Source organism: Notolabrus celidotus, chromosome 13 (genome assembly GCF_009762535.1).
Source record: "Notolabrus celidotus isolate fNotCel1 chromosome 13, fNotCel1.pri, whole genome shotgun sequence".
Taxonomy (NCBI): domain Eukaryota; kingdom Metazoa; phylum Chordata; class Actinopteri; order Labriformes; family Labridae; genus Notolabrus; species Notolabrus celidotus.
Genome location: NC_048284.1, coordinates 3,015,338 through 3,034,043, shown reverse-complemented (window position 1 = coordinate 3,034,043; position 18,706 = coordinate 3,015,338). Strand labels below are relative to the sequence as shown.

Below are 18,706 nucleotides of genomic sequence, written 5' to 3'. Positions count from 1 at the left end.
GGTCACACCCCCTCCAGGAGACCATAACAACACTAAGTAGCTCGTTCAGTGACAGACTTCTTCACCCGCGGTGTCTCACGGAGAGATACCGCAGCTCTTTTCTTCCTGCAGTGGTCAGACTCTATAATCAAATATATATATATATATATATATATATATATATATATATATATATATATATATATATATATATATATATATATATGTGTGTGTGTGTAAGATATGCTTATTTTTTACCTCTTTAATTTTAATTGTAATTTTAATTGCTTATAACTTTTTAATAATTGATACTTTATAGGTTATTGTTTGCTTTATATTTTCTTTGCACTGTCTACTTTGTTTTTGTGACACTTGAATTTCCCTGTTGTGGGACGAGTAAAGGAACCTCTTATCTTATCTCATTGAAGCAAAATACAGCAGTGATATAATACTGCTTATGAGGCACGCAGAGGGGTGGAAAATGTTAAGATATTCTGACATTGGAAAATTAGTTCACGCCCCCAAGTTTGAAGCAATAAAGAGACTCTAAATTACCGCTGAGACTTCCTCTGACATGCTTGAGGCGGTTCCTGCTGTACAGGTGAAAATCAATGCAGAGGAAATGTGAAAAACAAACCTGGAGCTTCTCGTTTTGTTTAATGGAGACCTAAAAGTGAGACTTGATAAGGGAAGAATAATCTCTGAAGCTAATATAAGCACACAGAAATCTACACTGCAAAAACTCAAAATCTTACCAAGTGAAATTGTCTCATTTTGAGTCTAAATATCTTCTCCCTCTTGATTCAAGAAACATTTACTTAACAAGTAACATTTGAGCAAGACAGAGGGACTTGTTTTAAGAACTCTTAAATATCTTGTTAAGTCAAGCAATCTTGAAATGATCTTGTTTTGAGTTTTAATTTAGAAGAAACAAGGTTTATTTGACATTTCAGACATTTTTCAAGCTGAGAAATTATTAGTAGAAGACGGATAATCTTGATTTAAGTAAATGACTTTTATTAGAGAATCTATCAGAAAACAGCTCCATTGATAAAAGAAAGAAAGAAACAGAAGAAAGAAAGAGGGACAGCAGGAAGGAAGGAATGATAGAGAGTAAGAAAGAAGGGATGAAATAAAGAAGAAAAAAGAAAGAAGGGAAGAAAGAAAGAAAGAAAGAAAGAAAGAAAGAAGAAAGAAAGAAAGAAGGAAAGAAAGAAAGAAAGAAAGAATGAAGGAAAGAAAGAAGGAAAGAAAGAAAGAAAAACAGAAAGAAGGAAAGAAAGAAAGGAAGAGGGACAGCAGGAAAGAAGGAATGATAGAGAGAAAGAAAGAAGGAAAGAAAGAAAGAAGAAAAAAGAAGAGGAAGAGGGACAGAAGGAAAGAAAGAAAGAAAGAAAGAATGAAATACAGAAAGAAAGAAAGAAAGACAGAAAGAATGAAAGAAAGAAGAGAAAGAAAGAAAGAAAGAAAGAAATACAGAAAGAAAGAATGAAAAACAGAAAGAAAGAAATACAGAAAGAAAGAAAGAAAGAAAGAAAGAAAGAAAGAAAGAAAGAAAGAAAGAAAGAAAAAAAGAAAGAAAGAAACAGGGACAGCAGAAAAGAAAGGAAGAAAGGTAGAAAGAAAGAAAGACAGAAAGAAAGGAAGAGGTACAGCAGAAAAGAAAGAAAGAAAGAAGGAATTACATAAAGAAGAAAGAAAGACAGAAAGAAAGGAAGAGGGACAGTAGAAAAGAAAGAAAGAAAGAAAAAAGAAAGGAAGAGGGACAGTAGAAAAGAAAGAAAGAAAGAAAGAAAAAAGAAAGGAAGAAAGAAAGAAAGAAAGAAAAAAGAAACAAATAACAAAGTAAGAAAGAAAGAGGGACAGCAGAAAACAAAAAAGAATGGAAGAAACAAAGAAAGAAACAAAAAAAGAAACAAACAAAGAAAGAAAGAAAGGAAGAGGGACAGCAGGAAGAAAGAAAGAAAGAAAGAAAGAAAGAAAGAAGAAAGAAAGAAAGAAAGAAAGAAAGAAAGAAAGAAAGAAAGAAAGAAAGAAAGGAAAAAGAAAGAAAGAAAGAAAGAAAGAAAGAAAGAAAGAAAGAAAGAAAGAAAGAAAAAGAAAAAGAAAGAAAGAAAGGTGGGTTTTTTTAAGGCTGGGTTTCAGTTTTCAGACACTGTTTCTTCTAAATCAGATAAAAATATTCATCCTCAAACATTGAGATTTTTCTAATCAGCCTCAAACTTCCTGTATCTCCACCATTTCTGCTTACACACACACTTTTCCACAATTTGTCCCACTGAAATTCATTTTGTCCTAAAAAAAAAATCTACATTTGTCCCAGAATATAAAACTGCAAGTCATTATGTGCCGTACAAGTTCAGCAAAAAAAGTTTGAAACCACTGAGGGATTCCCAATTACCGGAGTTCTCCCAGTCTCTGCCCCGGGGCCGGGACATCAAACTGTTTCTTTACCCCAGGGCAACACCTGACAACCGCTCCCCGACACTGATCCAGCTCACAGTGTCTCAGGTGGATGTGAACCTCAGGTCTGCTGAGCGATGGAAACCTTATAAAGTATGTAAAGTTCCATGTGTAATGTGGTTTGTTTGTAGTGAAGAGCTTGGGCATTACAACACAAAGAGGGAGAAGGTTTAGAGTAGTTTGGATGCTGTTAGACTTTTGGGGACAAGGTCATGTAGAGCGCCATTTTTTATGATGCTGGATCAGGATGGGAAGCACTAATGCTCTTATAATGTAGTGAAAGTGTTTGGCACAGACCTCACTCTCGTTGTCTCTTGTCTGATTATTTTGAACTTTAAATATTCATTTTTGGTTTCATTCTCACCCGCAGCTTCTTGTCCCTGAACAGCAGTTTGCGTCCGGTTTCGTTGAGCTCCAGCCAGTCAATCTTGGAGTCGTGGCTGATGGATGCCAGACTGTAGCCCCCGGCCAAGTCCACTGAGAGGAGAGGAGAGGAGAGGAGCTCGTCAGTGTCATGATGTATCTCACTAAAAACCAACATTTACTCAAGATTCAGATCAATTATTACATATTTATCGTGACTCCATCTAATGTTTGAGCGCTTTCTCTGCTTGGAAAACTCAGCCGCTCTGGGACTTAGTTGATATAACCGGTCTGCAGATAAATCCGGACTACCTCAACTTTTTAATTAAAACTGAACATGGCCCGGCTTCGTGTGTCCACTCAATATAAATTATAAAGTTGTGCAATTACTACGTCTGCCACTGAGGTCATGTTTTCTGTGCCCTTTATTTGTCTGTTTGTTAGCAGCTAATGTGAAAGCTGCAGGTGTGATAGAAATTACATTTAATTGAAGGTTGCAGCAAAGAGGAGAGAACGACTCACTGAAATTAAGAAAGGAAGGTGTTTGTGTGCGAACTCACCGGTGACTCACAACTTAGTACACGTTAAAGAGTGGATACATGATCTTTAAATGCATGATGGAGAGTAGTATAGTCATGGATAGTCACTAAGCAAGAAATATATACCATCATGCATGGTGGTGTGAGGGAAAATTGCGAATGGACAGTGCAGGGAGTTCAAACTTTGTGGCATTTTTACAAAAATCTGGATGTTTTATGAAGAGTAAAGGAATTTTAATGGAGTAACAAACATTTTCCTGATGATGACGACAGAAGACCATAGTCTGTATGCACGAGACAAATCAATGAGTATCAGAAACATGTTTAACATCCTGATATTATCAAAGCTCACTCTTCAGTCCTCAGAAAGAGAACTATCAAGGCAGTAGTGACTGAATCTGTGATTTCGGACACAGCAGCAAACTTCTGCTGGCATATTGACACATCACAAACATTTAAAGAAGTCGTCCTTATGAATGGAAATTTTTGTCACAACAGTATTGGATGATAGTCTGACACTTTCATGATGTTTTTCTATTGAGCAGTTCCATGTGCATGATAACAAATGGTTTAGTGTTTAGTGCAGGGGTGTCAAACATGCGGCCCGTGGGCCAAAACCGGCCTGCCAGAGGTTCCAATCCGGCCCGTGGAACAACTTTGTAAAGTGAAAAAATTAAAGAGAAGACATTAGCTGCAATTTTTCAAAAAAGTAACTACTATTTCAAATTTGTCCTCTGGGGGTCGCATAAAATCATAGTGCTGACGGAGCGCACCTGAACGGCACTTTTTTTCTCAAAGTGAGAAAATAGATGACTTGCTGTTTGCATAATCTGGTTGAGATCATTAAGACTTTTTAGAGCACTATGAGATGATCCACTAACTACTAACACTAGCACTACATCCCTGCCTACAACATCGTCCAGGAAGCAAACTGTTCATGCTGGAGCTAAGGGGTCCAAAATAATCAACTTTACCTTCTTCATTATTATAATCTATCTGTTCTTTTGCTGTAAACATTACACTCTGTGTATCAGGTGAATGGGTAACCTGTATTTGGTGTGTTCACAGCAGGTTTAAGGGCTTAAAGAGTAAAATATTCGGCCCACTATGAGACTCATCATGGCAAAAAATACAACAGCTGTTTTTGTAGAAAGATAATTCATTGAATGTGAACATTTCAGAATGTACTTCTACTTTTTTGCACTAAAACAAAGTGGAAAATGTAGAGTTGTCATTATTTATAGATTATTATGTTGTGATTTTACTGGTCCGGCCCACTTCAGATCAACTTGGGATGTATGTGGCCCCTGAACTGAAATGAGTTTGACACCCCTGGTTTAGTGTGTTCCAGTGTTGCCTCTGTGTTGCTTCCAATGATTAGTTTGTTGCTGTATAGCATGTTACCATATGACAGTGGAATAACTTGGTCTTTCTGGATCTTTAAACTAGGGTTCGATTGATAATGCTTTCTCAGGGCCGATACCAATTATTAGTCGTTCATGAGACAGATAACTGATATTTGGAAGTTTTTACAGTAATTTACAGTAAAAATGAAAACCTTCATGTCGTGAAACATTAAAACCAGGCTACTTCATTACTTATCACCACAGATGTAGATGTACAACAGCAATAAAGGTGAGTTTTTATCTCCGAAATGTGTTCATCTTTGTCACTTCATGTATTGACTAGTCATGCACATGCTCTGAGTAATTATGTGGCAGTAGTTGTTGGACGGATGTATAGTGAGACAGGGTGTTGAGTGAAAACAGACCTAGAGGGAAAGACACACCTGCAGTAGAGTCAAAGTAGTACACTTTTTAACCAATGAATCAAATTGGTAGTTGGTAAAATTAAATGCAGATATGGATAATCAACCAAAAGTCAAATATCAGCCCCTGATAATCAGTCGACTCCAACTTTTAACCACATTAAAAGTACAACAAACACATTCCTTGGAGAGTAGTCCCAGGGATTCAAACGTCCTGGTTCTTTGGGATGGAAAAGCGACTCATTCACAAAGTTAAATTCCATCCTGGTAAATTCTCCAATTTTCACTTCTTTCATGTTGTGCATTTCAAACTGAGCTGCAGATTTCATTCATTCATTCAGTCTGAATTATTAGAAAATAATAGAAGCCAGCAGGTTAAGTTCATTCAGATCCAGATCCTGGCTTTTAAAACAATTCTTTTAACATCCATTCAACTTCTTGAGAACAGTCTATACATTAAAATATTTGCACTTGGTAGACGGTGTATGAATGCTGGCTGCACTACAGTGTCATGAGTTAATGTTTAGTTTAGTTTTTTCCTTGTTACATGCCTTGGTTCCTCCCTGTGTTTATTCTGTATTAATTATTATTTGTCTCTCTTGTGTGTTAGTGATCCATGTCTTGCTTTGTGTTTCCTGTTTTATTTTGAAGTTCATGATCCCTGTGATTCCAGTTTAGTTTTACTTCCTGTCCTTGTGTGTTTAATGATGTCTCCTGTTGTGTTTCTTAGTCTTGCTTTGTGTTTCCTGTTTTATTTTGAAGTTCTTGATCCCTGTGATTCCAGTTTAGTTTTACTTCCTGTCTTTGTGTGTTTCCCTCCCTTGTTGATTACCCTCATTAGTTTCACCTGTGTCCTGTGTTCACACCTATGTTAATTACTGTGTGTATTGAGTTCCTCTGTTTCCCCTCTCCTGAGTTCTCAAGTGTTTCCAGTGTTTTCTTTTGGATTAAATTAAACCCTTTTATTTTTAATCTGCACGTGGGTCCTCCTTGCACCATTTTACCCAAGGTGACATATAGAAGTTCTGCATAGATCTACCAGTGCGGGGATGATTCCCATGCCACCTCTGCTTCTGATTCTAACTGTCAGTTCATTGTATTCATACTTTCTTCCTGTGCTAGATGTAACCTTGTGTTTCTCTCTCTCTTTAATGTTTTATCATGATCTTGGGGACACAAAATCTCATTCCACTGACAGAAAAGAAACTTAATAAAACATATTTTAAATCTTAACTCTATTCTTTACTCTTAAATCTTTACTCCAATCAAATTACAGAAATTGTTAAATGTGTCTTGTTTTTTTGGTGATGCCATCTTTGAGTAAGGTACAGTGTGTTCTACTGAAGTATTAAATAACAAAAAAGGCTTTTTATCACCTAAAAAACATTTCCAAAGTGCGTCAGTTTCTCTCTCAAGCCAATGCAGAGACACTAGTTCATGCTTTTCTAACCTGTAGAATTGATTATTGTAATGCTCTTCTTTCTGGTCTCCCCAAAAAGAACATTTCTCAGCTTCAGCTGCTCCAGAACTCAGCAGCTAGAATGCTGACAAAGACCAGAAAGAGAGCCCATATCACACCAATTCTAAAGTCTCTGCATTGGCTTCCAGTATCTTTTAGATTTTAAGATTATTTTATTGGTTTTTAAAGCTCTTAATGGTCTTGGGCCTTCTTATTTATCAGATTTGCTTTTATCATATGAGCCAGTGAGAGCCCTCAGGTCTTCAGGTAGCGGACTTTTAATGGTACCAAACGTAAAAACTAAGACCCACGGTGAGGCAGCTTTTTATTAACACGGCCCATGCTCCTGTGGAACACCCTGCCTGAGGATCTGAGGGCTGCACAGAGCATACATATTTTTAAAAGCAAACTCAAGACCGACCTTTTAGTCTTGCTTTTAACTAAGTTTTATTTTTATTCTTAACAGTTTTATCTATTTATTAATTTATTTATTTATTATCTATTTCAAATGGAGTCACTTTTATTCTACTTATTTATTTATTTACTTATTTATTTATTTTAAGTCTTGCATATTATTTTCTTTTAATGGTTTAATATTTTAGGTGTTTATTATCTTAGAAATGTATTTTACTTTGGTGATTTTAATTTCCTGTTTTGAGTTTTAACATCTTATTTCACCTCCAGTGTTTCCTCATTAAGATAACATGAGAGCGTTTCCTCAGTTCGTTCAGCAAATTATTTAGATTTTTTTAATTATTTATTTTTATTTATTTATTTATTTTTATTGTTTTTATTGTTTTATTACTTTTGTTGCATATTGTATTGTTAGGATTGTGGGGAGGGTTTGGGGTCGGGGCTGGGATCTCTTTCTTAATTTATTCTATTTTAAAGGTGACATATCACACTTTTTTCATCAATATATATTGGTCTAAGAGGTCCCCAAAACATGTCTTTAAAGTTTATGCTCAAAAAAACACTTTGAAATCAGATTTTGGCATGCCTGAAGAACCCTCTTCTTCAGTCCTCCTCAGAACCCGCTGTTTTCTTTCTGACCACGCCCCCTCAGGAAGTGGTGTGGCCTCGGCTGTCCAGCACGTTGATCTAATGTTTACATGTTGGCTGAATATACACGGCTGCTCAGAGATCACGTTACTTCAACCCTCTGAATCTGATCCAGAATCTGATCCTGACGGAGAGGCGCCTGTAGCAGGACCTTTCTGAAGGATTGGTCACAGATTTAGTGTTTCTTGTTGTTTTATTTATCAGTATGTCGACGTGTGTCTTTGTACACAGCTACGAACATGTAGCTATGTGGCTATGCTAACTAGCGCTAGCATTTATCCATGATAAATAAAATCATCCACTAGATCTTCAAATCTGCAGACGTGTGGAGTAAAACCGACCTCTGCCAGAAAGGCAGCGGACCTTTTCTGAAGGATTGGTCAAAGATTCTGTTTCTTGTTGTTTTATTGGTCAGTATGTCGACGTGTGTCTTGGTACACAGCTACAGCTACGACATGTAGCTACGTAGCTATGCTAACTAGCGCTAGCATTTATCCATGATAAATTAAAAATCATCCACTAGATCTTCAAATCTGCAGACGTGGGGAGTAAAACCGACCTTTGTGTTTATTAAGACAGCCTACAACTAGCATGCCTCCCTCCTAAGCTCCTTGTTAGCACACATGTGTGCAGGTAATGAAAAACGGAGGAGGGGATTCAGTATTATTTTATACAGTCTATGGGCTGAACAAGCTCCGAGCTCTGACTCAGTGACAGACCGGATATTGTTGTTACGTAACAAAAACACTGAAGTCTGAAACGGCTCGTTTCACACACATTTACAGAAAGGTGGAGAAATCAGAACAGGGGCAGAATGGATTTTTTCATTCTCGGGGGGGTTGTAGACAGGGACACATATTTCAGGTAGAGAACCATTAAAAAGTCAATTTTGCATGATATGTCACCTTTAAGTTGTTTTTCTTGTGCAGCACTTTGTGTTACAATGTCATTGTATGAAAAGCGCTTTATAAATAAAGTCTGATTGATTGATTACATTAAAATAATATGAGTTATTACACCAGAGAGGCTCACATGCTTCAAAGACCCACATTCTTACCAATAGCAAGAGTCTTTATGTCGATCAGATATGCGAGCTTCTTATTGTCTTCGACTCCTCTCTGCTTCCTCTCGTTCAGACGAACACTGCAAACACAGAAACACACCTTCAGTGAAAACCCTGCTCATACTGTAACAGTGGTGAATCTCTGGTTTATCATGTAGGGGAGTGAATCCAGCACCAGCTCCACGGCTGCTCATGGTAGCTGAATTCCCTGCAGGAGAGCCCGGATCATGATGTTGTCATGTTACAGTGTCCAGCCCGAGGCCAGGAGCAGTCAACCCTCCTGTTATTAGTCGGTCACCCGGGGCCTGTCAGTCAGCGCACATCTGACAGGGCTGAGGCTTTTTACATGGATGTGAACTGACAAATGAGCTGAGTCTCATAGAGCCGCCTGCAGCCCTCAGAGGGATACGACTGGATTCTCTGAACGGCTCAATACTGCCCCCTACTGGACAACGCTGGGAGGATTACACTCATAGGAGGAATGTGACTCATACAGAGAAGAGGAGTCATCTTAACTGTTTAATGAGCCTGAAAATGGTGTTAAATGTACAGATGGCATCTTGAAGGAGATTTTGGACTGATCATTAAATAACCAGATTAGAGAATATCTCATATGTAGTTTTGTTCATCATTCCAGTGAAGCTCAGAGACTTAAAGAGTCACTGCAGGAGCATTCAAACTGTCCTGAGAGGCTTGTCGTATATTTCTATACGACTATTTCTATACAGAGTAATTAATCAAAGAGGTTAAAGCTACAGTGAGGAGTTTTTAGATGGTTATGAAACAGGCTTGAATTAATATCTATGTCTCTGTGTAAAGCCTGGTTTATACTTCTGCATCAAATCAACCACAAGCCCTGTGATTGGTCCGCTTGGTTTTGTCATAATCTGGATTACAACAGTAGTCACATAGGACTATCCATTGTGTACTAACCTGATACACAACTGATGGCCTCAAACACATTAAGAAGGCAAGTCATTCTACAAATAAACTCTTGACAAGGCTCATGTTAATTAGAAACCATTCCAGGAGACCACTTCATGAAGCAGACTGAGAGAATACCAAGAGTGTGCAAAGCTGTCATGAAGGAAAAAGGGGGCTACTTACAGAATCTAAAATATAAACAGATTCTGCTTTGTTTAACTACTTTTTAAAAAATTAAATAATTCCATATATGTTCTTTCATAGTTTTGATGTATTTGGTATTAATCTACAGTGTTTACAATAATTAAAATAAATACAAACCCTTGATGAGAAGGTGTTTCCAACTTTTGACTGGTAGTGTACGTACAGTCATGGCCAAAAGTTTTGAGAATGACACAACTATTAATTTTCACAAAGTCCTGGCGGTTTCAGTTTTATAATGGCAGTTTGCATATACTCCAGAATGTTATGAGGAGTGATCAGCTCAACTGCAATTAATTGCAAAGTCCCTCTTTGCCTTGAAATGAACTTTATCACCAAAAACACATTTCCACTGGTCAATCTTGCCTAAAAACACAGCCATGAATAAAGAATGGTACCAGAACGTCCTCCGAGAGCAACTTCTCCCAACCATCCAAGGGCAGTTTGGTGATGAAGAATGCCTTTTCCCAGCATGATGGAGCACCTTGCCATAAAGCAAAAGTCATAACAAAATGGCTCGGGGAACAAAACATTAAGATTTTGGGCCCTTGGCCAGGAAACTCCCCAGATCTTAATCCCATTGAGAAGTTGTGGTCAATCCTCCAGAGACGGGTGGACAATCAAAAACCCACAAATTCTGACAAACTCCAAGCATTGATTGTGCAAGAATGGACTGCCATCAGTCAGGATTTGGTCCAGAAGTTGATTGACAGCATGCCAGGGAGAATTGCAGAGGTCTTGAAAAGAAGGGTCAACACTGCAAATATTGACTTATTGCATGAACTCTGTGCATTCTCAATAAAAGCTTTTGATACTTATGAAATGCTTCTTATTGTATTTCATTATACCATAGAAAACATCTGACAAAAACACCCTAAAAAACCCTGAAGCAGCAGACTTTGTGAAAATGTAATATTTGTGTCAGTCTCAAAACTTTTGGCCATGACTGTAATGTAGTGTCAGGAAAAGCACAACTTCTACATAGTAGACAAACTCAGCCAAAAGACAAGATGTACTGCTGTGACCACAGGGGGGCGCCAAACTCAATACAAATGTCATGCATGTACTCACAGGAGCTTTAATGCAGACTGTTAGTCATTCATCTAATGATTTACAACATCTTACACTGATTTATTCAAGTAACTCTGGAGCTGTAAACAGAAGTTACCTCCTTCTGCTGTCAGAAAGTTAAAAATAATGTGTAACGTTTGATTGGATGACACAGGAAAGATCTATTTCCACTCCTTTCTATCATTTGGGGGCTCAGTGGTCTTTTAAGATGTGATTCTTTGGGGATTTTATGCCTTAGCAGTCGCAAATCACATCCAGAAATTGAGGTGATATAACTGCAAGAAAGTTCATCAAATTCTGGATTCACGTTTTACAGTCAGACCCTTAATTTAAGCAACTGGCTTAAATCTAACGTCTTTACAACTCCCTTAAACCCACATGAAATCACTAACGCTTGTTAAAGTTCTGTTTGTTTTTTTATTTGAACCAGTAAAACCTGTTGAGTCGTTTCAAAAGCATCACTTAATGATTCTGGGTGTGTTTGTTTTCTATAACTGTACCCACCTGATGAGATGAGGGTTCATAAACTCAGTCCGGACCGATCCCAGGATCTCATTGTTGTTGTACTCCACCAGGCTCAGCTCCCCGGCGTTAAAGATCATACACACCTGAGAGAGAGAGAGAATGGGTGCACGTGATATAATGGAGGCAGAGGGAGGGGATGAGGCAACAACAAGACGTGACAGGACCTGAAACATGACATTCTGCTGTTGTGATGTAACCTTAACAGGTGCTGTAAGAGCTGTAAAGTTCACTTGGATATAAACGGAGTAAAAGGCTCAATAGGAGTCCTCATCCCTCCACGAGAAACATGTGTGTGCATACCGTTTCATTCTCAAAGAAGAACTTTTCATTCCCTCCAGAGCCGGGCCACGGAACCTGAAAGAGAGGAGGCGGAGTCGAGGCTTCAGGTCCAATAAGTCAAACAGACAAAAAGTATGCTTCATGTAGGATGTTTTTGAAAGGCTTTATCAGGCTGCCCTCATAAGTCTCTAAAGACTCCTGAGCTAGTCCAAAAAGCTACAGCTCGAGTACTACCTCTCCCATGTTAGCTTCTCTACACTGACTCCTTCCTCTGACCTTCAAAGCCCTTAATGGTCAGACACCTTCGTATCCTAAAGAGCTCATAGTGCACCTATTACCCCTCTAGAACACTAAGCACCAAACATGCAGGCCTTCCCGTCGTACCTAAAGTCTCTAAAAGTAGTATGGGAGGTAGAGCCTTCAGTTATCAGGCCCCTCTCCTTTGGAATCATCTACCAGTCAGGGTCCGGGAGGCAGACACCCTCTCTACTTTTAAGAGTAGACTTCAAACTTTCCTTTTTGATAAAGCTTATAGTTAGAGCTGGATCAGGCTTGGACCAGCTCTTAGTTATGCTGCTAGAAGCTTAGACTGACACACTGGGATCCGCTCTCTGTGCCTGTCACTTTAACTCTCCCTGTCCCATTAAAGTTCCTAACCATAGACCTTTCTGGAGTCCCTGAGCTCCCTTGTCTCATAGTTTCCTGTTGCTGTGGACGTGCCAGACTCCAGCTGCTACAGCTACTACTATCTCAGCAGATGTGTGTCTAACATGAGTCTGGTCCTGCTGGAGGTTTCTGCCTGTTAAAGGAAGTTTGTCCTTGCCACTGTAACTTGCTAAATGCTGCAAAGTGCTCTGCTCATGGTGGATTAAGATGAGATCAGACTGAGTCCTGTCTGTAAGATGGGACTGGATCTGATCCTGTCTTGATGTTGGGTCTTTGTTAATAATAGAACATAGATGGGTCTGGACCAGATAACATTTGTTGTGATTTCGTGCTACATAAATAAAGATTGGTTGATTGAAAGGATCCTTTAAGTCTTACCTCACTGAGGTTATTCGTCTGCATGTCTCCCAGCAGAAGAGTATCAGAGGTGTGAGCCACCAGGAAGCGATCCTTCCCCATGATTTTCACTTCCTCTATCTCATAACCGTAGTAAGATTTCAGGACCACACGAGTCCCAGTGGAGAGGTTCCTCACCAACACCTGGAAGAGACATTTAGGATGGCATTTTATCCAGGACTCCTCTTGTTGTTGTTGTCGTCTTGAACAGCTGAATAACGCAATATTATGTCCTGGGTGTCCGTGTCTCTACCTGGCTCAGGCCGACGTAGGTGATTTCAAACTTGTTCTTGTAGATGCTTCTCCGTAAGCAGCAGTCGAACAGCTCCACTCCACCGCACAGTGTTCCCTGTTGAATCCCAAACACACGTGACAAATAAATGAATAATACATCATTTATTTTCTTAGTACAGATTTATATTTGAGGTATCAGGACTCATGATTGTACCTAACTCTGAAAAATATCAGAAACTATAAAAGTGATCCCCTCTTGGTCGTCTGCTTTGGCATCACTGGAGAAGATGATGGACATTTGACTCCACTAATGCTGTCCTACTCAGCCCTGCTCCATGTTTGAGGGACATTTAAACCTGTGAACCTCCTGTGTAAGCCAGTGCTGAAGTGCAAAAAACTGCAGTTCCTCAAGTGAACCTTGAACCTTTAAGTGTCCACTTGAGGCTGACTCCAAAAGCCAAGAATTCCCCATTAGATCCCACTTTTTATTTGCTTTTTTCCAATATTAACCAACAAAAAGGACAACAAATTATACACAAACAAACATAAGTATAGTAAGGGGCTCCTCCTCAATATCTGTATTGTTTTTTTATGAAGTCTTTTCTGCACAGCAGTTATCACCACCTGTCTTTTTAATCTGATAATCAGTCCATTTATTCCAGCGTTGATCATGGGTCCATGCTTTAGTCTGCAGGTACTGAGTCAGTCTTTCCATGGAATATAATTCTTCCACTGTGGTCAACCACTGTGCTGGACTTGGAGGGTCACTTTTTAACCAGACGGCCTTTTTAGAGGCAAGAATCAGGATTTTAAAAAGGTAGATGTCCTCTTTAGGGATCAAGTCATTAGGGATCATGTCCAGATACATAGTCCGGGGGTCTCTGGGGATCTTGTAACATAGAATATCTTCCAAAGACTGAATAACACTATCCCAGAATGTTTTCAATTTTACACACAACCAGAAAATATGTGAGGGATTGACATTCAGCTGCCCACATTGTCTCCAACATTGCTCAGTACCAAGTTACTTCTTTTTAATTTGGGGTGTGACAAAAAAGCATATAATACCCAAATTCCCTCCAAAATTATGATTTTTACAGCAAAAATTAAACGTGTTTACAGCCTGGTACAAAAAACTGTTAGGGGTATGTAGCTTATTTGTTTACATGTACACTACAGAGTGGATTTTCTTTTAGTAAGGCATCAGTTATGATGATATCAAGGGTAAGAACTACCAGCTGGGATCGGCTTTAGCTCCCCCCAACCCCTATTGGAAAAAAGAGCTGCCTAGATAATGAATGGAAGTGAAGTATTTACAGCACAGAGGCGTGATCCATCCTTCTTCCAGGCCAGGGCGGTGATCGTGTAGAGGTTCAGGATCTCTTTAGGCTTTGCTTCATCCCACACACCTCTCCTGGGCGCCCAGTTAAACACCCGCAGCCTGTGAGGACAACACAGGACAAACAACTTCACTCAAACTCTCTGAGACTCTCAAAACCTCTCACATTAAGATAACATCTTTTAAATAAACTGACCGATCATAACTGCCGAACACGACCGACTGCCCGCTGGGGCTGGTGGCGGCCACGGTGAACTCCTTCTCTGTGCGGTCTCTGCTGTAGTCGAAGGTCTGCAGGATGTGACCCTCTCTGGAGTAGGCCACCACCTTTTTATCACAGCCGGCCACCATGATGCTGTTTGCACCCCAGGCCAGAGCGTAGGGTGGGCACGGGTGCATCAGCAGCTTTCCCTGCATCAGTCAAGGGGAGAGGGAGGAGTGTTTAGTGTGATAGATGAATTCAAAACTAAGATATGAAAGTGTAGCAACATGTGGAATGATGTACATTATAGGGTTAAATAAAGGTGAGTTATCAGTGAGGCTGTGGCTACCTGAGAGTCCCCTGAACCTTCATCATCAAAGAAGAAACGCACAACTGTCCCATCAGCGTGACCAGAGAGGATGCCTTTACCAGAAACACTGACACACAACAGACCAACAAATCAAACTGAGTGAGCCACAGGAGAGAATATAACACAAGTTCATCAGATACTGACAACATGAGAGGAGCAGGCCGCTCAACATGTCTCTTTACTTTACTCCCTCCATCCCACAGAAAGGTTCAGGAGTAAAAAGCCCTTTGATGATGCACTTTATATTAAGGTACAAATGAAACTGCATTTACTTGGACGCCAGTGAGATGACGCAGGACTCGGTGCTGTAGATGGTGGAGGACTTGTTTGTCTGAGTGTTGGCGTTGCGGACCTTTGGAAGAAGAAATAGAAAACATCAACATATGAGTAAACAAGGAGGTGATATTATGAGAACTCTGACATCAGATGTCCAACAGATCCCTGTCCGGTCCGTCTCCTATCCTCTGAGCAGAGTGCAGGACCACCGGACAGCTGGAGTCATGTGACCGAGGTTTTCCCGCTGTAATCACTGAATCAAGGATTCTCCTCCTCCTCCTCTCCTCATCCATGTTGTCTTTCTGGTCCTCTGAAAACCTCTGACCTGTTGACTCCAGGCCTGGCTCCGCTCATCATGACTTTGGTTTGTTGTTGTAGTTAAGTGAAATACGATCTGGTGATAACACAGTGTTTTATTCTGAAAATTAACCGGATGTTTTCATTTTGTTTTGGTGAAACCTGACTTCCTGTCCCGCTCCATCTGCTCTGTTGAGATTGATGCGTCGTGCTCCAGCATCCGGCAAAAATAGAAGTCTTGTGAATCTGATCCGGAGGACTCCAAGACGCAGCCGGGACTCAATGGAGCAGATCCAGTGGAAGTAAAGACATCGACTAGAATAGAAACCTTTCAGATCCGGTGCTGTGACAGACTGGAGACGGACTAGAAACGGATCTGGTGGAAATTTGTCATTAGGGCCTGTGTCCACTATCAGCATTTTTTACTCAGGCAAGATTTATTTTGTATACAAAACCAATCCAGTTCAGAGTTTTCAGTGCTCAATGTTTCTACTCCCTCAATGACCAATCAAAATTAAAAAAGGAGTCAAATATTAACGACACAAAAAATGCCGTCTGTGGACACAGGCCCTTAAAGAAGCTTCAACACCCTTTCAAAGTAAGAGGGGACATTATTTCTACTCATGCAACCACAACTTCAAGCACTCCTGTGTCACCTTCTACCCTTCTCTAGTGCTTTACATGCTGCAGACTTACCTTTCCATCCACTAATCCATAAACAATGGAGTGATCTGAAGGCCACAGCAAGCAGGTCACGGCAATCTGTAAGAGAGTCGATGACAGGCTGAGTCAGAACAACTTTCCTGCATCATGACAGCCTCTGTGAGCGTGATGCTTTACTCACCGTTTGAACAAACTTGTGGCAAATCGCTTTCTTGTCTCCCCTACAAGAGGACACAATGATTTTAAAAATCTGCATCAACAATGACGACAAAATCAACTTTAACTTAAGCATGAACATTACCATTCCTCTCCGATCCTGTACACAAAGATGATGTTATCAGACTGTCCGATGGCGATCTTTGTGGAGTCCGGGGAGAACACCATGTCATTGACGACGTAGCTCTGTTTTCCATACTGCGTGAAGATTACAAAGGTTTGTTATAAACACACAACCTCGTCTGATACGATGAGACTGTTGTTGTTGTTCAGACTGTGACGTTATTAAAGACAACATCAGGCTGTCCAGCGTCCTGTCTCACCTTGGAGTCCTGAGGTTTGGTGGAGAATTTGTCTCTCCTCTCTCCCTGCTCATCGTACAGCAGCACCACTCTGTCCGAGGTGCAGACTGCAAACTTGTTGTTATTGGAGGCCCAGGTCATGCACGTGATTTTGGCAGCCTCCTCCTGTAAGGACAGAGATAAGACACAGTCAGAAAACCAGGGGAGATGTGAAATGTTATAACTGGGGAGACAGATATGGATGAAAAAAAATTTTTTTCCGAAAAAAAAATAAGTGAAAATTTTTAATATCACACTTAAAACATGAAAAAATTGAAAATTTTGATTCTGATGGTAAAAACATGAAAAAAGTGAAAATTTTGATTCTGAAGATAAAAACATGAAAAAAGTGAAAATTTTGTTCCTGAAACAAAAAACATGAAAAAAGTGAAAAATTGGATTCTGATGTTAAAAACATGAAAAAAGTGAAAATTTTGATTCTGATGTTAAAAACATGAAAAAAGTGAAAATTTTGTTCCTGAAGCAAAAAAAATGAAAAAAGTGAAAATTTGGATTCTGATGTTAAAAATATGAAAAAAGTGAAAATTTTGATTCTGATGTTAAAAACATGAAAAAAATGAAAATTTTGATTCTGATTTTAAAAACATGAAAAAAGTGAAAATTTTGTTCCTGAAGCAAAAAAAATGAAAAAAGTGAAAATTTTGATTCTGATGGTAAAAACATGAAAAAAGTGAAAATTTTGATTCTGATGTTAAAAACATGAAAAAAATGATTTTTTTTTTCCTGAAGCTAAAAACATGAAAAAAGTGAAAATTTTGATTTTCATGCTAAAAACATGAAAAAAGTGTAAATTTTGTTTCTGAAGATAAAAACATGTAAAAAGTGAAAATTTTGTTACTGAAGCTGAAAAACATGAAAAAAGTGAAAATTTTCATATTTTAGCATCAGAATCAAAATTTTCACTTTTTTCATGTTGGTAGCATCAGAATCAAAATTTTCACTTTTTTCATGTTTTTATCTTCAGAATCCAAATTTTCACTTTTTCATGTTGGTAGCATCAGAATCAAAATTTTCACTTTTTTCATGTTTTTATCTTCAGAATCAAATTTTTCACTTTTTTCATGTTTTTATCTTCAGAATCCAAATTTTCACTTTTTCATGTTGGTAGCATCAGAATCCAAATTTTCACTTTTTTCATGTTTTTAGCATCAGAATCAAAATTTTCACTTTTTCATGTTTTTATCTTTAGAATCAAAATTTTCACTTTTTTCATGTTTTTATCTTCAGAAACAAAATTTTCACTTTTTTCATGTTTTTATCTTCAGAATCCAAATTTTCACTTTTTTCATGTTTTCTGCATCAGAATCAAAATTTTCACTTTTTTCATGTTTTTAGCTTCAGAATCAAAATGTTCACTTTTTTCATATTTTTAGCTTCAGAATCAAAAATTTCACTTTTTACATGCTAAAAATATGAAAAAAGTGAACATTTTGATTCTGATGCAGAAAACATAAAAATGTGAAATGATGCTCCTGATCATCTGATTTGGTGCCATAGCTGATTATGTGAAGAGAAAATAGTGTGCTCACTGCTCAGAGGAAATTTTTGAAGACACTGTGGAAGAAATTCTCAGCAGCCTCTCCACTCTGAGGACGAGATCATCCACTCTAAGTCTGAACATTCTGTTCAATACACAATAATGTAAATGTCCTGAAAAGCCAGATCTCAAGAGTCTAGATATTGTGGTTCTAGATCAGGACCTGGTCCAATGTGGCTGGACTGGAAAAAAGCTGTGAAATCAACCTTATGAAAATATGAACCTGAACTTTAAAGAGTCTGGAGCCTCTCAACTCTGGAATAATCAAGGCCAGATCTGAGAAGGGTAGGTATAGTGGTTCTGGATCAGGACCTAGTTCCCCTACCCTTCCCAGTAGAGAAGATGTGTTTGCAGCATTCACATCAAACAAACAGACAGGTCTGATCACTGAACCGTTAGCCTCCATCATGAGGCGTTCACGGTACTTTCCATCACGCAGTAACGTGCCCCAA

The 18,706-nt window shown here is 38.9% G+C and overlaps 1 protein-coding gene across 1 annotated transcript in view; it reads right to left on the bottom strand.

Annotated features, from left to right (window-relative positions):
- ift172 (intraflagellar transport 172) overlaps nt 1–18,706 on the bottom strand; it is a 64,271-nt gene that overhangs the window by 45,202 nt on the left and 363 nt on the right. Inside the window, exons 2-15 of the mRNA XM_034699906.1 lie at nt 16,679–16,822; nt 16,441–16,553; nt 16,321–16,360; nt 16,173–16,238; nt 15,176–15,255; nt 14,883–14,970; nt 14,528–14,742; nt 14,310–14,433; nt 13,012–13,107; nt 12,741–12,902; nt 11,718–11,771; nt 11,397–11,500; nt 8,691–8,776; nt 2,807–2,919 (exon numbers count right to left, since the gene is read on the bottom strand). Of these exons, the coding sequence (XP_034555797.1) occupies nt 2,807–2,919; nt 8,691–8,776; nt 11,397–11,500; nt 11,718–11,771; nt 12,741–12,902; nt 13,012–13,107; nt 14,310–14,433; nt 14,528–14,742; nt 14,883–14,970; nt 15,176–15,255; nt 16,173–16,238; nt 16,321–16,360; nt 16,441–16,553; nt 16,679–16,822 (1,485 nt within the window). The remainder of the gene's footprint in view (nt 1–2,806; nt 2,920–8,690; nt 8,777–11,396; nt 11,501–11,717; nt 11,772–12,740; nt 12,903–13,011; nt 13,108–14,309; nt 14,434–14,527; nt 14,743–14,882; nt 14,971–15,175; nt 15,256–16,172; nt 16,239–16,320; nt 16,361–16,440; nt 16,554–16,678; nt 16,823–18,706) is intronic.